The sequence below is a fragment of the Kogia breviceps genome, chromosome 4 (genome assembly GCF_026419965.1).
Source record: "Kogia breviceps isolate mKogBre1 chromosome 4, mKogBre1 haplotype 1, whole genome shotgun sequence".
Classification (NCBI taxonomy): domain Eukaryota; kingdom Metazoa; phylum Chordata; class Mammalia; order Artiodactyla; family Physeteridae; genus Kogia; species Kogia breviceps.
The window spans coordinates 177,682,564-177,700,410 of record NC_081313.1 but is presented as its reverse complement, the minus strand read 5'-3'; the positions used below and the strand labels follow the sequence as shown (position 1 = coordinate 177,700,410).

The 17,847-nt window shown below is 52.7% G+C and overlaps 1 protein-coding gene across 3 annotated transcripts; it reads right to left on the bottom strand.

Annotated features, from left to right (window-relative positions):
• Window positions 1-3,372: 3,372 nt before the first annotated feature.
• SLC25A23 (solute carrier family 25 member 23) lies at window positions 3,373-17,345 on the bottom strand. Of its 3 annotated transcripts, XM_059063286.2 has the most exons (10): window positions 17,016-17,338; window positions 15,822-15,948; window positions 15,155-15,242; window positions 14,765-14,876; window positions 13,252-13,410; window positions 13,012-13,164; window positions 12,699-12,806; window positions 10,916-11,083; window positions 6,369-6,519; window positions 3,373-5,358 (listed from the first exon to the last, which is right to left on the bottom strand). In XM_059063286.2, the coding sequence occupies exons 1-10, from the start codon at window positions 17,169-17,171 to the stop codon at window positions 5,174-5,176; spliced, it is 1,407 nt and encodes a 468-aa protein (XP_058919269.1). In that variant the 5' UTR covers window positions 17,172-17,338; the 3' UTR covers window positions 3,373-5,173. The 3 variants fall into 3 exon arrangements, with proteins under 3 accessions (XP_058919269.1, XP_066889051.1, XP_066889053.1); XM_067032950.1 differs by lacking the exons at window positions 3,373-5,358; window positions 6,369-6,519 and adding an exon at window positions 10,244-10,463 and having other exon boundaries at window positions 17,016-17,341; XM_067032952.1 differs by lacking the exons at window positions 3,373-5,358; window positions 6,369-6,519; window positions 10,916-11,083 and adding exons at window positions 11,172-11,314; window positions 11,994-12,198 and having other exon boundaries at window positions 17,016-17,345.
• Between the last annotated feature and the right edge of the window lie 502 nt (window positions 17,346-17,847).

Here is a 17,847-nt window from a genome sequence, read left to right as displayed (position 1 = left end):
AGTTAGTCTCCGAAGTCAGACAGGCATAGGTTTGGAGTCAGATGGACCTGAGTTTGAATCCCATCTCAGACACTTCTTGCTGTGTGACCTTGGGGTACCTGCTTTACTTCTCTGAGCTTCAGTTTCCCCAGCTGGAAATCGGAAGTAATGAGTAACTCTACCAAACAGTGTTGTCAAAGGATCCAATGAGAGTCTTTGTTGGGAGCACCTCCATCCTCAAAGTTGTTTGATCAAAACCCTTGATGTCATCCTTGATTCCTCCCTTTCTCTCTTACACAGTCTGTCACTAAGTCCTGTGGGCTTAACCTTCAAAGTATATCCAGAATTTGGCTGCTTCTTACCATGTACGTGGCCACCACCTTGGTCCAGCCCCATCGTCGCTCACATGGACCAGTGCGGTGGCCATCACCCCAGTTCCCCCAGCTCCTGCCCTCGCCCTTCACAGTCTGTTCTCCCCTCAACAGCCATCAGAGGGCGCCTGTGAGCACCTGAGACAGGTCCCGCCCTTCTCTGCCCACAGCTCTGCAGGCTCCACCTCCCGTGGATAAAAGCCCCAGTTCTCCCCTTGGCCCACAAGGCCCTGCAGGACCTGCCCTGTCCTCTCTCTGCCCTCACCTCCTCCCTCTCTCCCCATCACTCATGCTGGCCTCATGGGCCTCCTCGTTGTTCCTCCAACACACCCAGGCATGGTACTACCCCAGGACCTTTACACTGGCTGTTTACTCCGTCTTGCATGCTGTTTCCCTAGACATCCCCATGGCTCCCTTTTTTTTTTTTTTTTGGCCATGCTGCATGGATTGCGGGATCTTAGTTCCCCAACAAGGGATGGAACCCAGGCCAAGGCAGTGAAAGCACCGAGTCCTAACCACTAGACCACCAGGGAATTCCCAAATCTTTTTTTAAAAACCATCTTTAAATCTTTATTCAAGCATCACCTTCTCCCTGACGCCTTCTCTGACCACCCTACTTAAAATTTAAACTCAGCCCTGCAGTATTTCTCATCCCCTTTCCCTCCTTTGTTTTTCTCCGTAACACTTTTACTATCTACACTGCTACATATTCACTCACTTGTGTTACTTCTTGTTCATCTCTCCCCACTGGAATAAAGGGTCTATGAGAGCAGAGATCTTTGTTTCATTCACTTCTGTATCCCATGTCCAGAACTGGGTCTGGCATAAAGTAAGTGTTCAACACATATATACATTAAGGGGGGCTTAGCACGGAGTGAGGGTACATAGTACTTGCTTAATAAATGTAAGTTCTTTTCCCTTTAAAGATGTCAGTGGACATCTTTAAAGTGTGGGTGGGGAAACTGAGGCTTAGAAAGGAGAAAGCAGCCTGTCTAATGTCACACTGCATGTCAGCAGAGCCTCCTAAAACCCAAACACAGTGTAACGGTTTAAAAGAATGTGGACAATGTATAACAGCAACTAACAAAATGTTTAGGTCAATTACACTGCAAAAACAAACAAATGCATAGAAAAAGAGATCAGATTCCTGGTTACCAGAGGCAGGGAGTGGGAAGCGTGGGAATTGGATGAACGTGGTCAAAATGTACAAACTTCCAGTTGTAAGATAAATAAGTATGAAGGATGTAATGTACACATGCTAAATATAGTTAACACAGCTGTATGCTATATATGAAAGAGAGTGAATCCTGAGTTCTCAAGAAAAAATTTTTCCATTTCTTTAATTTTTAATGAGATAATTTTTAATATGAGATGATGGATGTTCACTAAACTTATTGTGATAATCACTTCATTATGCGTGTAAATCAAATCATTATGTTGTACACCTTAGACTTTTACAGTGCTGTATGTCAATTATATCTGAACAAAACTGGAAGAAAAAAAAATGTGGACGAGAAAATGAATGTTAACAGGCACAATTAAATAAAATGAAGTGGTAATACTCAATGCTGGCATGGCTGCATTAAAACTGGTAATGCTAATTCCTTGTTGGTAGCTGTGTATGTTGCATACAATTTTTCCAGTGACATGACCCTGAGATAGTCATATCCTTTGACCCAGAAATCCCACTTCTGGGCATTGATCATTAATTCAAAGGAAGTAAAAATACAAAATAGTTAGCAAGGCTTGATCCCTTATCTGGGTGTGTGAAAAATCATATCTCTATATGTGTATACGTATCAGTTAGCTACCGCTGCATAACAAATCTCCCCCACTCCCCAAACATAGCAGCTTAAAACACGAACAAGATGGTAGCTTCAATGTCTTCTGTAACCTAATTTTGGAAGTAATATACCATCACTTCTGCTGTATTCCCTTGGTCATACAGACCTGCCTTGGTACAATGACAGAGGAGATTACACAAGAATGTGAACACCAAGAGTCAAAGATCATAGGGGGACATCTTAGAGAATGACTCTCACGGTCCACATAGGAAAAAGTTTGATCACGTGAAGACAGGCAGAAATTGGAGTGATGATGCCTAACAACCAAGAACACCAAGGGGTGTGGGCAGCCACCAGAAGGTAGGAACAGGCACGGACAGATCCTTGCCTGGAGTCTTCAGTGGGAAAATGGCCCTGCCAACACCTTGGTTTTTGACTTCAACCCCCCATAACTGTTAGAGAATAAATTTCTGTTGTCTTTTATTTATGATAGCCAAAAGGTGAAAACAACCCCAGTGTCTATCAACAGATGAATGGATAAACAAAATACAGTCCCTCCATAAAATAGAATATTATTCAGCCTTAAAAATGAAGGAGATTCTGACACCTGCTACAACATGGAGGAAACTTGGGGACATGATGCTCAGTGAAATAAACCAGACACAAAAGGGCAAATACTGCATGATACCAGTTCTAAGAGGTCCCTAGAGGAGTCCCATCCATAGCGACAGCAGGTAGATGGTGGGGGCTAGGGGCTGGGGGAGGGGCTGGGGAGTCAGTGTTCAATGGGGCAGAGTTTCAGTTTGGGGAGATGAGAAAGTCCTGGAGGTGGATGGTGGGGATGGTTGCACGACAATGTGAATGGACTTAATGCCACAAAACTGTACACTTAAAATTGGTTAAAGTGGTAAATCTTATGTAACGTGTATTTTACCGCAATAGAAAAGTATTTTTAAAAATGTTGTTGTTTTAATCCCCTTGTTTGTGGTAACTTTTCAAGCAACCCAAGGAAAAGGACACACTTGTGTAATTACAAAAAATACAGGAAAAATTAGGAGTGCTCCTGAATGTGGACCTTCCCCCACACCCACTTTACAGATGTGGAAACTGAGCCTCACTGAGTCACTTCCTGGTCTCCTGCAACAATGTATGATGGAAGTCAGCCCATGTCCCTTCCCTGTGGGTGGTATGAGGTGGTCCCACATCCACCCACCCCCTTTCAGTAAAAACCACAATGAAAGAGCTTAGAAAATGTATTCCTTTGTTCTTTTCCTTTGAAATAACACACACAGGCAGGGAGGTGGGGAGTGGTGTAGGTGGGGGCGGTGGAAGCATTGGGCGGGGGTCGTCCCGTCCCCCCCAAATCCCAGTTCTTCTTTTACAGTCCTTTAATGGGGTTCCCCAAGGACTTGGAAGGAATGGAGAGAGGGGTCCCCCAATAAGCCTAAGCTCAGAATCCAAGTATAAAGTGCAGAATATACGGGGTGGGGGTACTGGGAATTAGGGCAGATGGGATGTCTGCTCCTCTCCGGTAGAAAAATAGACCTGGAATGAATTTGGGGGACTGGGGAGTTTGGGGTTTGTTTTGCATCCTTGGATGCTTGGGTTTAGGGAAGCTGCTCCTGGCTTCCAAATCTGAAGTCTTGGGAGGGGCTGGCAGTGCTGGGGGATGTGTGCGGTCCCCTTAATGTGTCCCCAGCCTTCGATTACCTCCTTGCCAGCCCCTAAGAAAGAGCGACTGGATCCTCCAGAGGGACCCAGGCTCTGGGGGTTGTTATCAGCCTAGACAGTGGGAAGGGGGTGTGAGACACTGCCCTGCTGGGGGAGTATTTGAGAGAGGAGTTTCCCTGAAGTCCAGCCTTTGCTGGGGAGGTAGGGGGTCCAGTGTCCGTGCAGGTCCTGGGAGAGGCATCTCCTCCCCTTGCGGCCGGCATGAGACGTGTCAGGACAGTGGGCAAGTCCCGTGGGTTTTCAAGCCGGGAGGCCAGGACCTGGGTTTCCTGGAGGCTTCGTAGACTATGGGGTTTGTGCCATGGGGGGGAGGTCTCCGGGCTCTGGTGTGTGTCTGGGACGGGGGCACGTGGGATCCAGGATACTGATTGGCCTATTGGGAGCTAGACTGGGGGGTCTGAGCTTTCAAGATCTAGTGCTTGGGAGGACTCGGGTCAGAAACTAGGGGTTAAGGGGTTGGCATCCAGTGCCTGGAGGTGGTAGGGTCTGGAGGCCTGGAGGCCTCTTATGGATGAGGTTTTAGTACCCGGTGCCTGCGGTGCAGGGATTTGGGGTCCAACAGCTGCAGTCGCCAGCACCCGCTCCTCTGCCATTGGGCTCTCGCAACTGTGGTTTCAGGAGTGAGGATCTGGTGGGTGCGGGCTTGGAAATCTGGGATCCGGTGGTTGAGGGTATAATGGTTGAAATGTGGGGATCTGGGAGTCGAAGCACAGGGATCCAGGACCCAGTGTCGAGGTAAAGGGATTCAGGAATCCAGTGGCCGGAGGGAGGGGGTCTGAGATCCAGTGGTTGGGGCCCCGGGACCTAGGCATTGCACTGTCAGGATCCGGTGCGCTGAGGTTTCTTGATATCCAGAATCCAGTGGCCGAGCTTGGAGATCCAGGATCTGGATCCTAGATCCAGCATGGGGATCTAGGATCTGCCAGTGGATCTAGGATCCAGTACTGCCTGAGGACACTGGATCTGGTGGTGCCTGAGGCAGCTGGGGTCTGGGGGCTTAGATACAGGGTATGTGCTGCTGTGGCTGGGGTATCAGGATCCATTAGCTGGGTTGTGGGGGATCCAGTGGTTACGACGTGGAGGTCCAGGACTCGGTATGTGTTGGGGGAGAGGGAAACACGTAGGATCCAGTGGCTGGGATGTGGGGATGCCGGACCCAGTGGATGAAGTGTGGGTATCCTGTGGTCTGAATGCGTGGCGGGGGGGACCTGGGATCCACTGGCTGGGTCCTCGGTCTCCAGTGGCCGAGGTGTGGGGGATGTCATGATGGAGGTGAGGGATCTGGGGGAGGGGTGAGCTCTGGGTCCCTCACCTGGACGTGACCCCCAGGGCCTGCTTCATGTTCTCGTAGACCACGTAGGAAATGCTCACGGCTGGGATAACCTTCATGAAGTTGGGGGCAATGCCCCGGTAGAGGCCCCGCACGCCCTCCTGGGACAGGATGTGACGGAGCAGACCCAGCATGGACAGCTGGGGGGCTCCCTCGATGGAGGCTGGTAGGGGGTGGGGAGGCCAGGTAAGGCCAAAGGTCCCCCTCTCGCTTCCCCCTCCCCTCCACTCCCCCCCCCACCCAGGGCTGGGCCAGGTGGCCACTGCAGCAGGAGGGAGGAGGGTTAGACTAACAGTGGGACCTACCACTCAGAGTCGGGACTTCTACTGGCCTTGGAATTGCCTGCTCATCTCTTCACCCCAATCTGGAGGCCCCAAGTTTGGGGGTGACTAGAAACAGAGCAGCTAGGTGCGGAGGGGGAGGTGGAAGAGGGCGCAGAAATCTCCTCTTCCTGGAACTCAATTCCTTCTCCCTTTTCCCAGCTAACTCTTACTCAACCTTCCAACCTCCATTCCAAACCAGCTCTTCAGGGGAGCCCTCCTTGGCACCCCAGTCTAAGTCCAGCTTTTCCTTCTCCCCTTTATTCAACCCTAAATCCATACTTCATTGTGGAATGATTTATTCACCATCTTCCTTCCTCGCCAGCTTGGGAGCTCTTTGAGGGTGGAGGACCACATCTGTCTTACGCACGGATGACCCTCAGCAAAAATCACAAAACACGAATGCTAAAATCCCCGAGGAAATTCTCAAAAAAGATTCAGGGATAGTAGCGGGAAAAGAAAAGAAAAAAGAGCCTCAAAAGAGCAATACAGGGAAATACAGTAAAACAGTTGTAGGCTGGCCCTTGCTCCTCCTTGACCTCACTATAGCCCAGCCTTGCAAAGTAGAACTCAAGTTACCAGCCCGGAGAGCTGCCTCCCAGCTGAGACGGCTAGGATGCTCTTCTGGCACTGGCTGTATGTGTTCTCCTACTTAGGGTAAAGGGCTCCCATCCCAATGTCACAAAAGGGTAAACTGAGGCCCAGAGAAAAGTAGGGGCTTTAGTCAAGGCCATCAAGATCCAGGAGGATCCCAGCCGGGGGACCCTGCCTTCTCACGGGGAGGAGCTGGGGATGGGAAGGTGGACCCAAGTCGTGAGACCTTCCCTACCTCCTCCTCCCACCCAGGCCTCACCTTGGGCCTGCATGCGGGTCCGGACCAGGGCCAGGGGGTAACTGGCTATCTGGCCACACGTGCTGGAAATGGTGCCGCAGGCCAGGAGCACGAGGATGCCCGGGTCGGCTGAGTCGTGGCTATACTGCTGGAGCCACCGGTTCTTCAGGGTCTGGCAGGGGTGGAAAAGGGAGGAGGGTGGGTTGGAGGTGGGTGACACCAGGTCCCTGGCTTCAGAGGTCCTGCTGGCTGGCTTCTGTATCCCGTGATGGCTGGTGTTAGCCAAGCATTTTACCTTCATCTCTCACTCAAACCTCACCTAAACCCTCTCCGGTATGTGGAATAACAGCCCCCCTACTGTTCCTGCCTTAATCCCTGGAATCTGTGAATATGGTACCTTCTGTGGCAAAAGGGACTTTGCAGATGGGATTAAGTTAAGGATCTGGAGATGGGAGATGATCCCAGGATATCCAGGGGGGTCCAATGTCATCACAAGTCTCCTTGTAAGAGTCAGAGAAGGAGATGTGATGACAGAAACGGAGATCAGAGAGGGACAGAGAGAGAGATCTCGGCGGGCGGGGAGATGTTATGCTGTTGGCCTTGAAGATGGAGAAGGGGCCATTAGCCAAGGAATGTGGGCACCACTAGAAACTGGAAAATGTAAGGAAACAGATTCTACCATAGAGCCTCCAAAAGGAAAGCAGCCTGCTGACACCTTGACTTTAGCCCAGTAAGACGCATTTTGGATTTCTGACCTTCATAACTGTGAGATAATAAGTTTGTGATGTTTTAAACCACAGTTTGTGGTAATTTGTTACAGCAGCCATTGGCAACTCATACAGTCTCCAAGGTGGCCAACCCACCCCTTATCCCTTACCACGTCAGCTCAAACCTGCCAACTCCAATGGCCAGGCATCCATGGCTCAGCCTAAGGGTTTTATCTGGTCCCATGCAAGGCTGCTCTGGGCACATAGGAACAGGTGGGCAGCGCTGGGAAATTAGCACCCCCAGAAGCAACCTTCAAATGATGACTGACTTGGTGTATCAATACCCCAGCTCCCTTGCCTCTCTGATGGGGGCATGTTCTACACTTTCTCCCGGAGGTCCCCACCAGGATTGAGCTCCACCTGTCTGTTGTGGTATCTTGCTTGATAATGCACTGTTATGGGTTTAAATGCATCCCCCACCAAAAAAAAAAAAAAAAAAAGATGTGTTGCGGTCTTAACCTTAGAATATGACCTTATTTGGCAATAGGGTCTTTGCAGACTTAATGAATTAAGATGAGGTCATACTGGAGCAGGGTGGGCCCTTAACGCAATATGATTGGTGTCCGTAGAAGAAGAGGAGAAGAAGAAAAAGGACCCATGGGGAGAAGACAGTCATGGCAACAGAGAAGAGGCAGAGACTGGAGTGATGCATCCACAAGCCAAGGAACGCCAAGGACTGCTGGCGAAGGCCAGAAGCTGGGAAGAGGCAAGGAAGGATACCCCCTACAGATTTCAGAGGAAGCGTGGCCCTGTTGACACCTTGATTTTGGACTTCTAGCCTCCAGAACTGTGACAATAAATTTCTGTTGTTTTAAGTCACCCAGCTTGTGGCACTTTGTGAGGGCAGCCCTAGGAAACTAATACTAAAGCATGATACTTTTCGGTTGCCTTCCCTTCCCTGTCTTACTACTTCTCCCCCAAACCACTTGCCCCCCCATCCCTGCTTCTGGAAGACCTCCAACTAAGACAAGTACCATTACGATCCCCATTTTATTGATGAGAAACCGAGGCTCGACAGAAGTTACTTGCCCAAAGTCACAAGATAAAGGTGACAATCAACATTCAGAGCCACCCCCAAGTCCAGAGCTGTGCCCTCGGCCAATCCCCTCTGAAGCCTTCTGTGAGGTCTCTGTAAATCCAGGACCTTCTTTTTGGCCTTGGGACTGGAATTGCTCATAGGTTTCATTTCCTAAGTCAATTCCAGTGCATTGGTAATGGCTGCCTGGAACTGTGTTGAGAGGGACTCAGTGCTGTGATGGATTGGTGATGTCTGGCCTGGGCACGGAAGGGGCAAATGAGAATAGTTTACCATTACTGCCTTTGCAATTTTAATAGCCGCCTTTTGGGGCTGGAGCTGCATTTGCCAGATAGGTGTTTTTAAGAGCAATTCTGTTAAAAAGAGGTTCTGATGACTGGAAAAGTATGGTTAACACTGGGCTTAAAGAAAAAAAAGGGTAAATCACTTTTCTGCAGGACTTCTCAGGGCCTTTAAGGGACTAATTTAGATCTTGAAATGCCAAGAGGGCACAGGGCTTTTCAAACTTCTTAGACCTCTGAAATCCCTTTTGGGGTGAAGAATGAATGAAATAAGGTTGCAGAATAAGGTCTTGCTTCTGCTCATGACTCTGAATGGCTTCCTATCACATTTAGGAGAAACCCAAACTCATGATCAATTGAGTCCTTGCTGACTCTTCAGCTCCCTCCAGCCACTCAAGACTTCCACTCCTCAACAACAAAACAATCTCATCAAAAAATGGGCAGAAGACCTAAACAGACATTTCTCCAAAGAAGACATTTAAGATGGTCCACAGGCATGTAAAAAGATGCTCAGTGTGGCTAATTATTAGAGAAATGTAAATCAAAACTGCAATGAGGTATCACCTCACACTGGTCAGAATGGCCATCATTAAAAAGTCTACAAATAATAAATGCTGGAGAGGGTGTGGAGAAAAGGGAACCCCCCTACACTGTTGAAGGGAATGTAAATTGGTGCAGCCACTATGGAAAACAGTGTGAAGGTTCCTTAAAAAACTAAAAATAGAGTTGCCATATGATCCAGCAATCCCATTCCTGGGCATATATCTGGATAAAACTATAATTTGAAAAGATACATGCACCCTTATGTTCATAGCAGCACTATTTACAATAGCCAAGACATGGAAACAACCTAAATGTCCACTGCCAGAGGAATGGATAAAGAAGATGTGGCACATATATACAATGGAATATTACTCAGCCATAAAAAAGCATGAAACATTGCCACTTGCAGCAACATGGATGCAACTAGAATTATCATACTAAGTGAAGTAAGTCAGAGAAAGACAAATACCGTAAGACAGCACTTACATGTGGAATCTAAAAGGTGGTACAAATGAACTTATCTACAAAACAGAAACAGACTCACAGACATAGAGAACAGACTTATGGTTACCAAAGGGGAAAGGTCGGGGTGGGGAGGGATAAATTGGGAGTTTGGGATCAGCTGATATACACCACTATATATAAAATAAACAAACAACAAGGTCCTACTGTATAGCACAGAAACTATACTCAATGTCTTATAATTAACAATAATGAAAAAAAAAAAAAAAGACTTCCACTCCTCCAATAGGCCATATTCATTCCTGCTTCTGGACCTTGGCATTGGCCGTGCCCTTGTTCCCACTCCCTCCTGATATATATTCAACTCATCACTCCAACACCACCTCTCAGAGACATTCCTAGACACGCCCCCCTCCTGCCCATGGCTACTTTCGATTGCACATCCTGTTTATTATCTTCTGAGAACATTTCAGGATCTGAAATTACTTATTTGCTGGTTGACTTGACTTCTTTGTTCATTGCAGGGGTGCCCCGGGAGGACAAGAATTACGTCGTACTCCCTGAATGCAGCAGCCGGCACAGTACCCAGAACACACGGATGCTTAGGACATAGCTGCTAAGTGAACGGGTGAATTGAGTGAATGAATGAATAAATGAACAAACGAATGAATGAAGCCTTGTCTCATTTGGCTCCGTAGACACTGGGTGCTGGTAGGGCAGGTGTGGATGGCAGGTACCGGGGATCTTAGATCAGGACCAGCTACGTCATTCGCGGGGCCCAGTGCGAAATAAAAATACGTGAGGTCCCTTGTTCAAAGATTATTAAGAATTTCAAGAGGGTGACAGCAAAGTATTCAACCAAGTGTGGAGCCCTTCTGAGTCGGTGACTCTACAGGTTGCCTGCCCAGGAAGCTGGGCTGGATACAAAGATTGGGGGTGGGGGGATGCCTGGGAACTTCTGAGGCTGGGCTAACTGCGAGAACCTGGTGACCCCACCAGGAGAAGGGAAAAGCAATGGATGAGGTCCCTGGAAGAGAAACAGCAGAAACTCCCAGCTCCTGCTTCTCCTGATAAAGGCCCCAAGATGCTGGTCACGGGGTATGGATTTTATGGTGGCGGCAATGACTGAAATGGCCTTGAAGAAGACGTTGGCCTGGAGATGGAGGCGCATCTGACCCACGCTTTTTGGGGGGGCTGGGCATCTTTGAAGCTCATCTTCGCCTGCTCCCACGTTTTCTGTGAGCTAGAGTGGCCCCCAACTTTCACATGTCCTGAGACCCGGCAAGGCCGAAGTACAGAGGGAGGGCTCTTGCGGTGGGAAGTGGAAGAGTGGCGGGGCAGGGGGGGAGGTCCAATGCCTGAAGGAGGGCCCCGGGATCCCGAGGCCCACAGTGCTTTGCTTCTCCACCCCTAGCTATGGAGGTCAACTGAGCCAGCCCCACAGGAAGGGCAGATCCCAGAGAAGGGAGGACCACAGACCTCGTAGACGGCCAGGTCGATGCCCGCGTAGGGGATGATGCCCAGCGTGTTGGGCAGGTAGCCGCGGTAGAAGGCTCGGGGCCCTTCTCGCTCCAGGATCCGCCACGCGCAGTCCAGCAGCCCCTTATACTGGCCCGTCCGGCGAAGCGCCAGCCGTGTCTTCAGTACCTGGGGAGGAGCCGGTTATCCCTGGAAAAGCTGCCTTCGGCATCACTACATCCAGGGATGAAGACACTTAGAAGTTGTACCTCCCAGACGGAGACGCCCTGAGACTAACTGAATTAAAAGAACCACTTGCGGGACTTCCCTGGTGGTCCAGTGGTTAGGATCCTGCACTTTCCTTGCAGGAGGCATGGGTTCGATCGCTGGCTGGGGAATTAAGTTCCTGCGTGCTGCTTGCTGTGGCCAAAAATAAATAAATAAATACATTTAAAAAATAAACAAAAGGGGCTTCCCTGGTGGCGCAGTGGTTGAGAGTCCGCCTGCCGATGCAGGGGATACGGGTTCGTGTCCCGGTCCGGGAAGATCCCACATGCCGCGGAGCGGCTGGGCCCGTGAGCCATGGCCGCTGAGCCTGCGCGTCCGGAGCCTGTGCCCCGCAACGGGAGAGGCCACAACAGTGAGAGGCCCGCGTACCACAAAAAAAAAAAAAAAAAAAAAAAAAAAAAAAAAAAAAATAAACAAAAGAACCACTGGTTCTAGAATCTTCTTCTACCCCCCAAACTCGATACCTACAAACTGGTTACGCCTATCAGAGTCGCACGTGGCACCCACTGCTGTCTCCCAGTATCTTGTTACCTTCTCTCTTTTTTTTTTTTGCGTTACGCGGGCCTCTCACTGTTGTGGCCCCTCCCACCGCGGAGCACAGGCTCCGGACGCGCAGGCTCAGCGGCCACGGCTCACGGGCCCAGCCGCTCCGCTGCATGTGGGATCCTCCCAGACCGGGGCCAGAACCCGTGTCCCCTGCATCGGCAGGCGGACTCCCAACCACTGCACCACCAGGGAAGCCCTACCTTCTCTCTTATCAATAGAAACTGCTCTTTTCAGCAAGAACACAGCCTCTAGAAATAAAGACTACATTTCTCAGCTTCCCTGGGCGTGTGGGCCATGTGACTGAGTCCTAGCTGATGAAACAGAAGGTGAAGAGGTATGCAAGGCTGTCGGAAAGCATCCTTCAAGGCAGGGGGGGTGTTCCCTCCTTTGTTCCTCCTTCTTGGCTGGAGCGTGGCTGCTGTGACTGAAGAACAAGCAGTCCTTTGAGTCCGTGAGGTGGGTGTCACATGCTGAGGTGGTAGAACAAGATAGAGGGAAGGAACCTGGGTCTCTAACACTCTGAAGCCACCAGCCCATCCCTGAACTGTTCGCCTCCAGACTTCATTTACGTGATTTGAGTTTTCCGTCACTCAGAATCCTAAGTGCTGTGTGGCACAATCGGAAACTTGGAGTGATTTCCCCAAAAGTGGTTTCACCTAGAAATGATTCCCTTCGGAACAAGCATCCTGGAAACCAGTATCCTTAGACGAGTCATATCCACAAAGGGCTGGACCCCGCAACTGTTATCTAAACAGCTAAACCAACACCACTGCCCCCAGAAGTCACACCTCAAACCGCGATACCCAGACCAGCTACACGTGAAAGATCATTGCTGGAATGAGCTACAGTCTGAATCGAGAAGAAGCAAAGTTATAATCCCCAATGCTTATCCCACCTTGCAGTGAAATGGTTATTGCAGGCCCGCCCTCAGCCCTGCAGTGGAGCCTCTGCTAGGGCCCCTCCTTCTCACCTCCATGGGGTAAATGATGGTTTGGGCTGTGGCACCAGCCAGGGAGCCAGCCACAAAGCGCTCCTGCACATGCAGCGTCTCCTGCTGCCCCCAGATGGCCCGCTTGATCTGAGAGGGAGACACGAGAGGTGGCGGGACCTCAGGGGTTGGGCCTTCAACGCACTTGGACCTTCCCTCTGCTGTCCTCCTCCTGGGCGCATCCCGAAGGGCAGCAGATGCCCACTCCTGGGGACCTGGAGACACCCCCCACCCCCAGGCCAATCCCGCAAATCCTCATGTCCGTAGCCCACGCCTCCCCGTTGCCTGCCCCCACCTGCTCATAGGCCATGAACTTGATTGCCGACTCGGGTGCGATCTTGAGCACGTTAATCCCGTTGCCACGCCACAGGGAGCGCAGGCCCCCCTCTTGGATCATGCTCCGTAGGCCTCCCAGGACGTTCAGCTGGTTAGTCTTGGAGGCGTGGACCTGGGTGGGAAGACCCAGGTGGCTTTGGGACCCCCCTCCAGGGGTCCAGGCCTAGAGAAGGGGGTGGGTCTCTCCAGGGCCCCTCACCTGCATGAAGACCTTGAGGCGGTCCAGGGGGGCTGTGCCCGTCCGGGACACGGCACCCGCCATCGCACCCGCCACCAGCTGTTTCCACCACGTGCCAGTCAGCTTCTCCTGCTCCGAGAACTCATCCGGGATAGTCAGGCACTCGCCAATGTCCAGGACCTGGGGATGCAGAGGCTGGGGGTGTCATGCCCCAGTGGGGCTGGGGGGATGCAACTCTGCCCTAAACTGGGGCGTCTCCCCCATGAGTCTCAGGGTAGCCACCCAATGAATCCCAGTCCACCAGTGAATCTCACTTGGAGACCCCCAGAGATCTCTCTTGGATCCCTACCAGATCCAGCCCTGAAGTCTCCACAGAAGATAACGACATCCTTCCTGGGGGTCGCCACCAAATCCCATCAAAGCATCCTATTCAAGTCTCTACCCCACAGCGGACTTCCCTGACGGTCTAGCGGTTAAGACTCCGCGCTTCCACTGCAGGGGGCATGGGTTCGATCCCTGGTTGGGGAACTGAGACCCCGCATGCCGCGTGGTGCGGCCAAAAATAAATAAATGAAAGAGAATATATAAGAATATATATATTATGGGAATTCCCTGGCGGTCCAGCGGTGAGGGTTCTGTGCTTCCACCGCAGGGGGGCACAGGTTCGATCCCTGATCAGGGAACTAAGATCCTGCATGCCGTGCAGCACGGCCAAACAACAACAGAACAAAACAACCAAAAAACCCAAACAACAAGAACAACAAAACAAACAAGCCCCTGCCCCATAAAAATCCCTCCAGAGCCAATCAGATCCCTCCGAAGGATCCCACCCAAGAGTCTCCCACGTAAGAATTCCAGAAGATAGCTCCAGGGCCACACGAGATCCTACCAGGGACTTCCTATATATGGAGCTCAGCAGATCCCTCCTGGGGGGGTCTCCCCAGATCCCCAGGGGTCTCCCCCACAGAGATCATCCCCCCTCTAGCATCCTTTACCTGCAGACTTCTTAACCAAGCCCCTCATGGGTCGCCCAGGGTGGGAATCTCTGGATCTCCCAAGACGATCTCAGCAGATCCCATGGAGGGACCCCTCCAGATGCCATCAGATCCTACCAGATGCATCACTCAAGGATTCCCACCCTGGAAATGGCAATCCGGAGCACTTCCTCCCTCCCAACTTCCAGCAGGTCCCATGAGACCCTCTGAAGACAGTGGCCTCCTAACTTGTCTTTTCGGCAGCAGAATCCTTTATCGAGGGGAATAGAAACCAGCAGAAAGAGAGCCATGTGGTTGAGGGTGGGAGACCAGATGCCCCATCTGCTGAGCCCTTTCTTCCCGGAACCCCCAGAGGCCCCACAGGAAGTCTGAAGGGTCCCCGTCAGCTAGCAGAGACCTCCCCAAATGGGTCCCCGGAGCCCCAGCTGGAGGGAGAGGAGAGCAGAGCCTCAGCTGCTCCCAGTGGCTCCTCCTTCTCGAGTCCTGAGCCAGCCCCTCCCCCCATGCCCTGGGGAAGAGGGCCCGACCACCAGGCTCACCGTGGAATGCTTCCAGAAATACAGCACGTCTTCCACATTCTCCAGCGAGTGCAACAGGAAGTGGTCACGCCATTCCTGCCAGTCAATGGTCATGGTACCATCACGGTCCATGCTGTGGGGGGAGGGGTACAGGTGGGACTGAATCAGTGCCTGGGTCCAGGGGTGAGTTGAGTGAGGTTCTTGTGGACTTGGGGGGTAGACTGAGCTCCTTGGCACTGGGAGCTCCCCATTTTACAGAGAGGGGGAAACTAAGGTTGGGAGAGGGGAAGCAACTGGGCCAAGATCTCAGCTCCACTGCCTTGGGATTGGGTCTGAGGCTCAGAGGCTCGAGGTGACTGAGGGGTCTTGGGGACCTGAGTTACCTGGGATTCTGGACACCCCGCTACTCACCTGTGCAGGATTTTCTCTGCCTGCTCCAGAGAGATGGAAATGCCCAGAGCTCGGAAACTCTGCTGGATCTCAGAGACGTCGATGTGACCTGGGGAGGGGGCCCGAGGTGGGGAAGTGTGTGTGTAGGGACCCTGAGATGGAGGACCAGGACAGCTTGGAATGGGGATATTGAAGAAGACCAGTGGATCCAGGAACCCAAGGTGAGGTTTCTGTCAGGGTTGGGGGGGGGGGGTCCTTGACCCACTGGGATCAAGAGGGGTAGAACTGGGCCATATTGGGGGGGGTCTTCTGTTTGATGAATGAATGAAGGATTGAATCCAGGGATAATTATGGGGGTCCCTATGCCACAGGGGGTTGAGAGGCAATTATTGGACACCCAGAAAAAGCAATGGGGGTGTCTCTGTCTCATAGGGAATCCAGGAGCAATATGGGGGGATGTTTGTCCCACAGAAAAATAAGAATAATAAATAATAGTGTCCCACCCAGGAGGAAGAGGAGGTGGGATAGGCCAGCTGGGCCCCGAACCACCTAGCTGGGGGTGAGGAGAGCTCCCAAAATAGCCTGTGAGTCATCAGGGAGAAGCAGCCCTCCCTCCTCCTCCTAGCGCTGCCAGTTCTAACCCCGTTGGCATCTCCAGGGCCCCCACTGCCCCATCCCTGGGCCTTACCATCCTGATTCCGGTCCAGACTGTGGAACAGAAGTAGCAGGCGCTGTTCCCGCTCCTGCAGATACAGGATAAACTCCTCCAGGTCCAGGCCACCATCTGAGTCAGCATCACTCTCAGGGGAGATGCCCTGGCAGGGGGGAAGGGCCAGAAGGAGTTCTGGGAAGCTGCTCCCCCAATCTGGAGGAGGCAAGACAAGCTTATGCCCCAGGAACCCAGGTCCCCCCTCCCCCAGCCCTGCACCTAGAGGGCCAGGGCAGGGAAGTCACCCCCTCCCTGGATCATCTCTTTCCTCAACAAGATGCCCAAGGCCAAGGTAGGTCTGTGAGGTGGACAGTCGTTGTCCAGTTTTCCTGGTGAACAAAACGAGGCTCTCCAAGGTCAAGTCACTTGTTCAAGGTTACAGAGCTGGGACGTGAGTAGGTGGACTTGGGCTCTTGTCTCTGAAAGCCTGTCCTTCCAGCTGTCTCTTATATGAACTTGTCCACATGGAAGTTTCAAGAGCTCTCCTTGGAGACGGCACTGGGCAATGTGGGGCAATGACATCCACACTGAACATCTGCAGGGCCTCTGTTTTCCCATCTGTAAAGTGGGAGGTTGACTGGAGGTCTCAGGGTGCTATGGAGACAGTCCAGTGGCATCTGGGCCTCCAGGTGTGGGGGGACACATGCACGGGCTTGGGGTCAAGTTCCTGCTTTGATAGGTGCATCCCCAGCTGAGGGTGGCCTCGGATAGGATTGGGTCCTTGGCTGGGACAGCCTGGGGCATAGAGCCAAGCCCAGAAAAGGACAGGGAAGGGAATGTAAACACAGAGGCTGGGGAGGGTGTGTCTTCTGGAGGTGGGTGCAGGCCTTGTGTCTCGGGCTGTGCAAAGAGTTCAGAGAAGGGTATGTCCCGGACAGTGGGCAGGAAAGCGCACGCGGCCCCATTCCCAGGCAGACATCCCTCACGCCGAGAGAGGAGGCAGCCGAAACTGCAGGCCTGGGGCCTCGGTGGTCCTGTCTTGAGCGAGCCCGTGAGGCCCGGACACGGGCGGGCAGGGGGAAGGGGACAAGGACTCCCAAGCTAGGAACAGGTCCTGGAGTCCAGCCACGGACAGTCCCGGGCTGCTCCCGGCGCTCCATTCAGCGGCTCGGGTTACCCTGCGCGGGCTGGGCTCCAGCGCCACGAGCCAAGATGGGGTCCCGGCGAGGGTACCTGTTGTGCTCCGCGGTCCGGGTTGCCCCCGCCCAGCCGGGCCAGTCCCTGGCGCAACTCGTGGACGTCCACGCGACCATCCTTGTTACTGTCCAGCTCCTCGAAGAGGCGACCCCAGCGCTGACGCCGCTCCGCATCGCCCGGGCCTCCCCGCATGGCGCCCGCCCCGGGGGGAGGGGAGGCCCGGTAGCGGCGGCCTCAGCGGGGGCTTGACGGCTCCCCCTCCCCCCAGGGGCCCCGCAGGGCCAGCTCCGCGGCCACTGCCACCGCAGCCTCCGCGCCGTCTGCCCGGCTCTGGCACTTTGTAGGAGGCGGTGACTGCTAGCCGTCGCCGCCCGCGCCAGAACTTTCGTCTCTTCCGCATTGGGGGGGAGGGGGATGGGGGCGGAGCTGGGGGGGGCGTGTCAGGGATGCGCTGGTATTAGCACAATCTAGGGAGCGCCACGTTCATCCTGGGAAGGGGGGTTCGAGAGGCCAATGATCTCAGGTCTGGTTTCAGAGTTCCGTTTCTGCGTGCCTCAGTTTACCCCCTGCCCAAGGGGACGAGGTAGGGAGATGTCAGGGATTGGGTTACATAATCCCTTTCTTGACCTCCCTCCTCTACTAATCCTCCTCAGGAACTAAAGTTCTCGGTTTCCCTAGACGTACTCAGAACCAACTCTGTGCCATCTAGCCCTGCAGCAGCCCGCCCGCTCATTTCACATTGCCTAAGCGGCCACAGAAGCAGAAAATCAAGTCGCCTTGCTCTCCCTCCGTGTTTTCTTCCCGCCCGCGCGCCTCCTTTCTCGGTCCCACTCAGACTAGGAAACAGAAGATCAACGCGCGGCGCGGC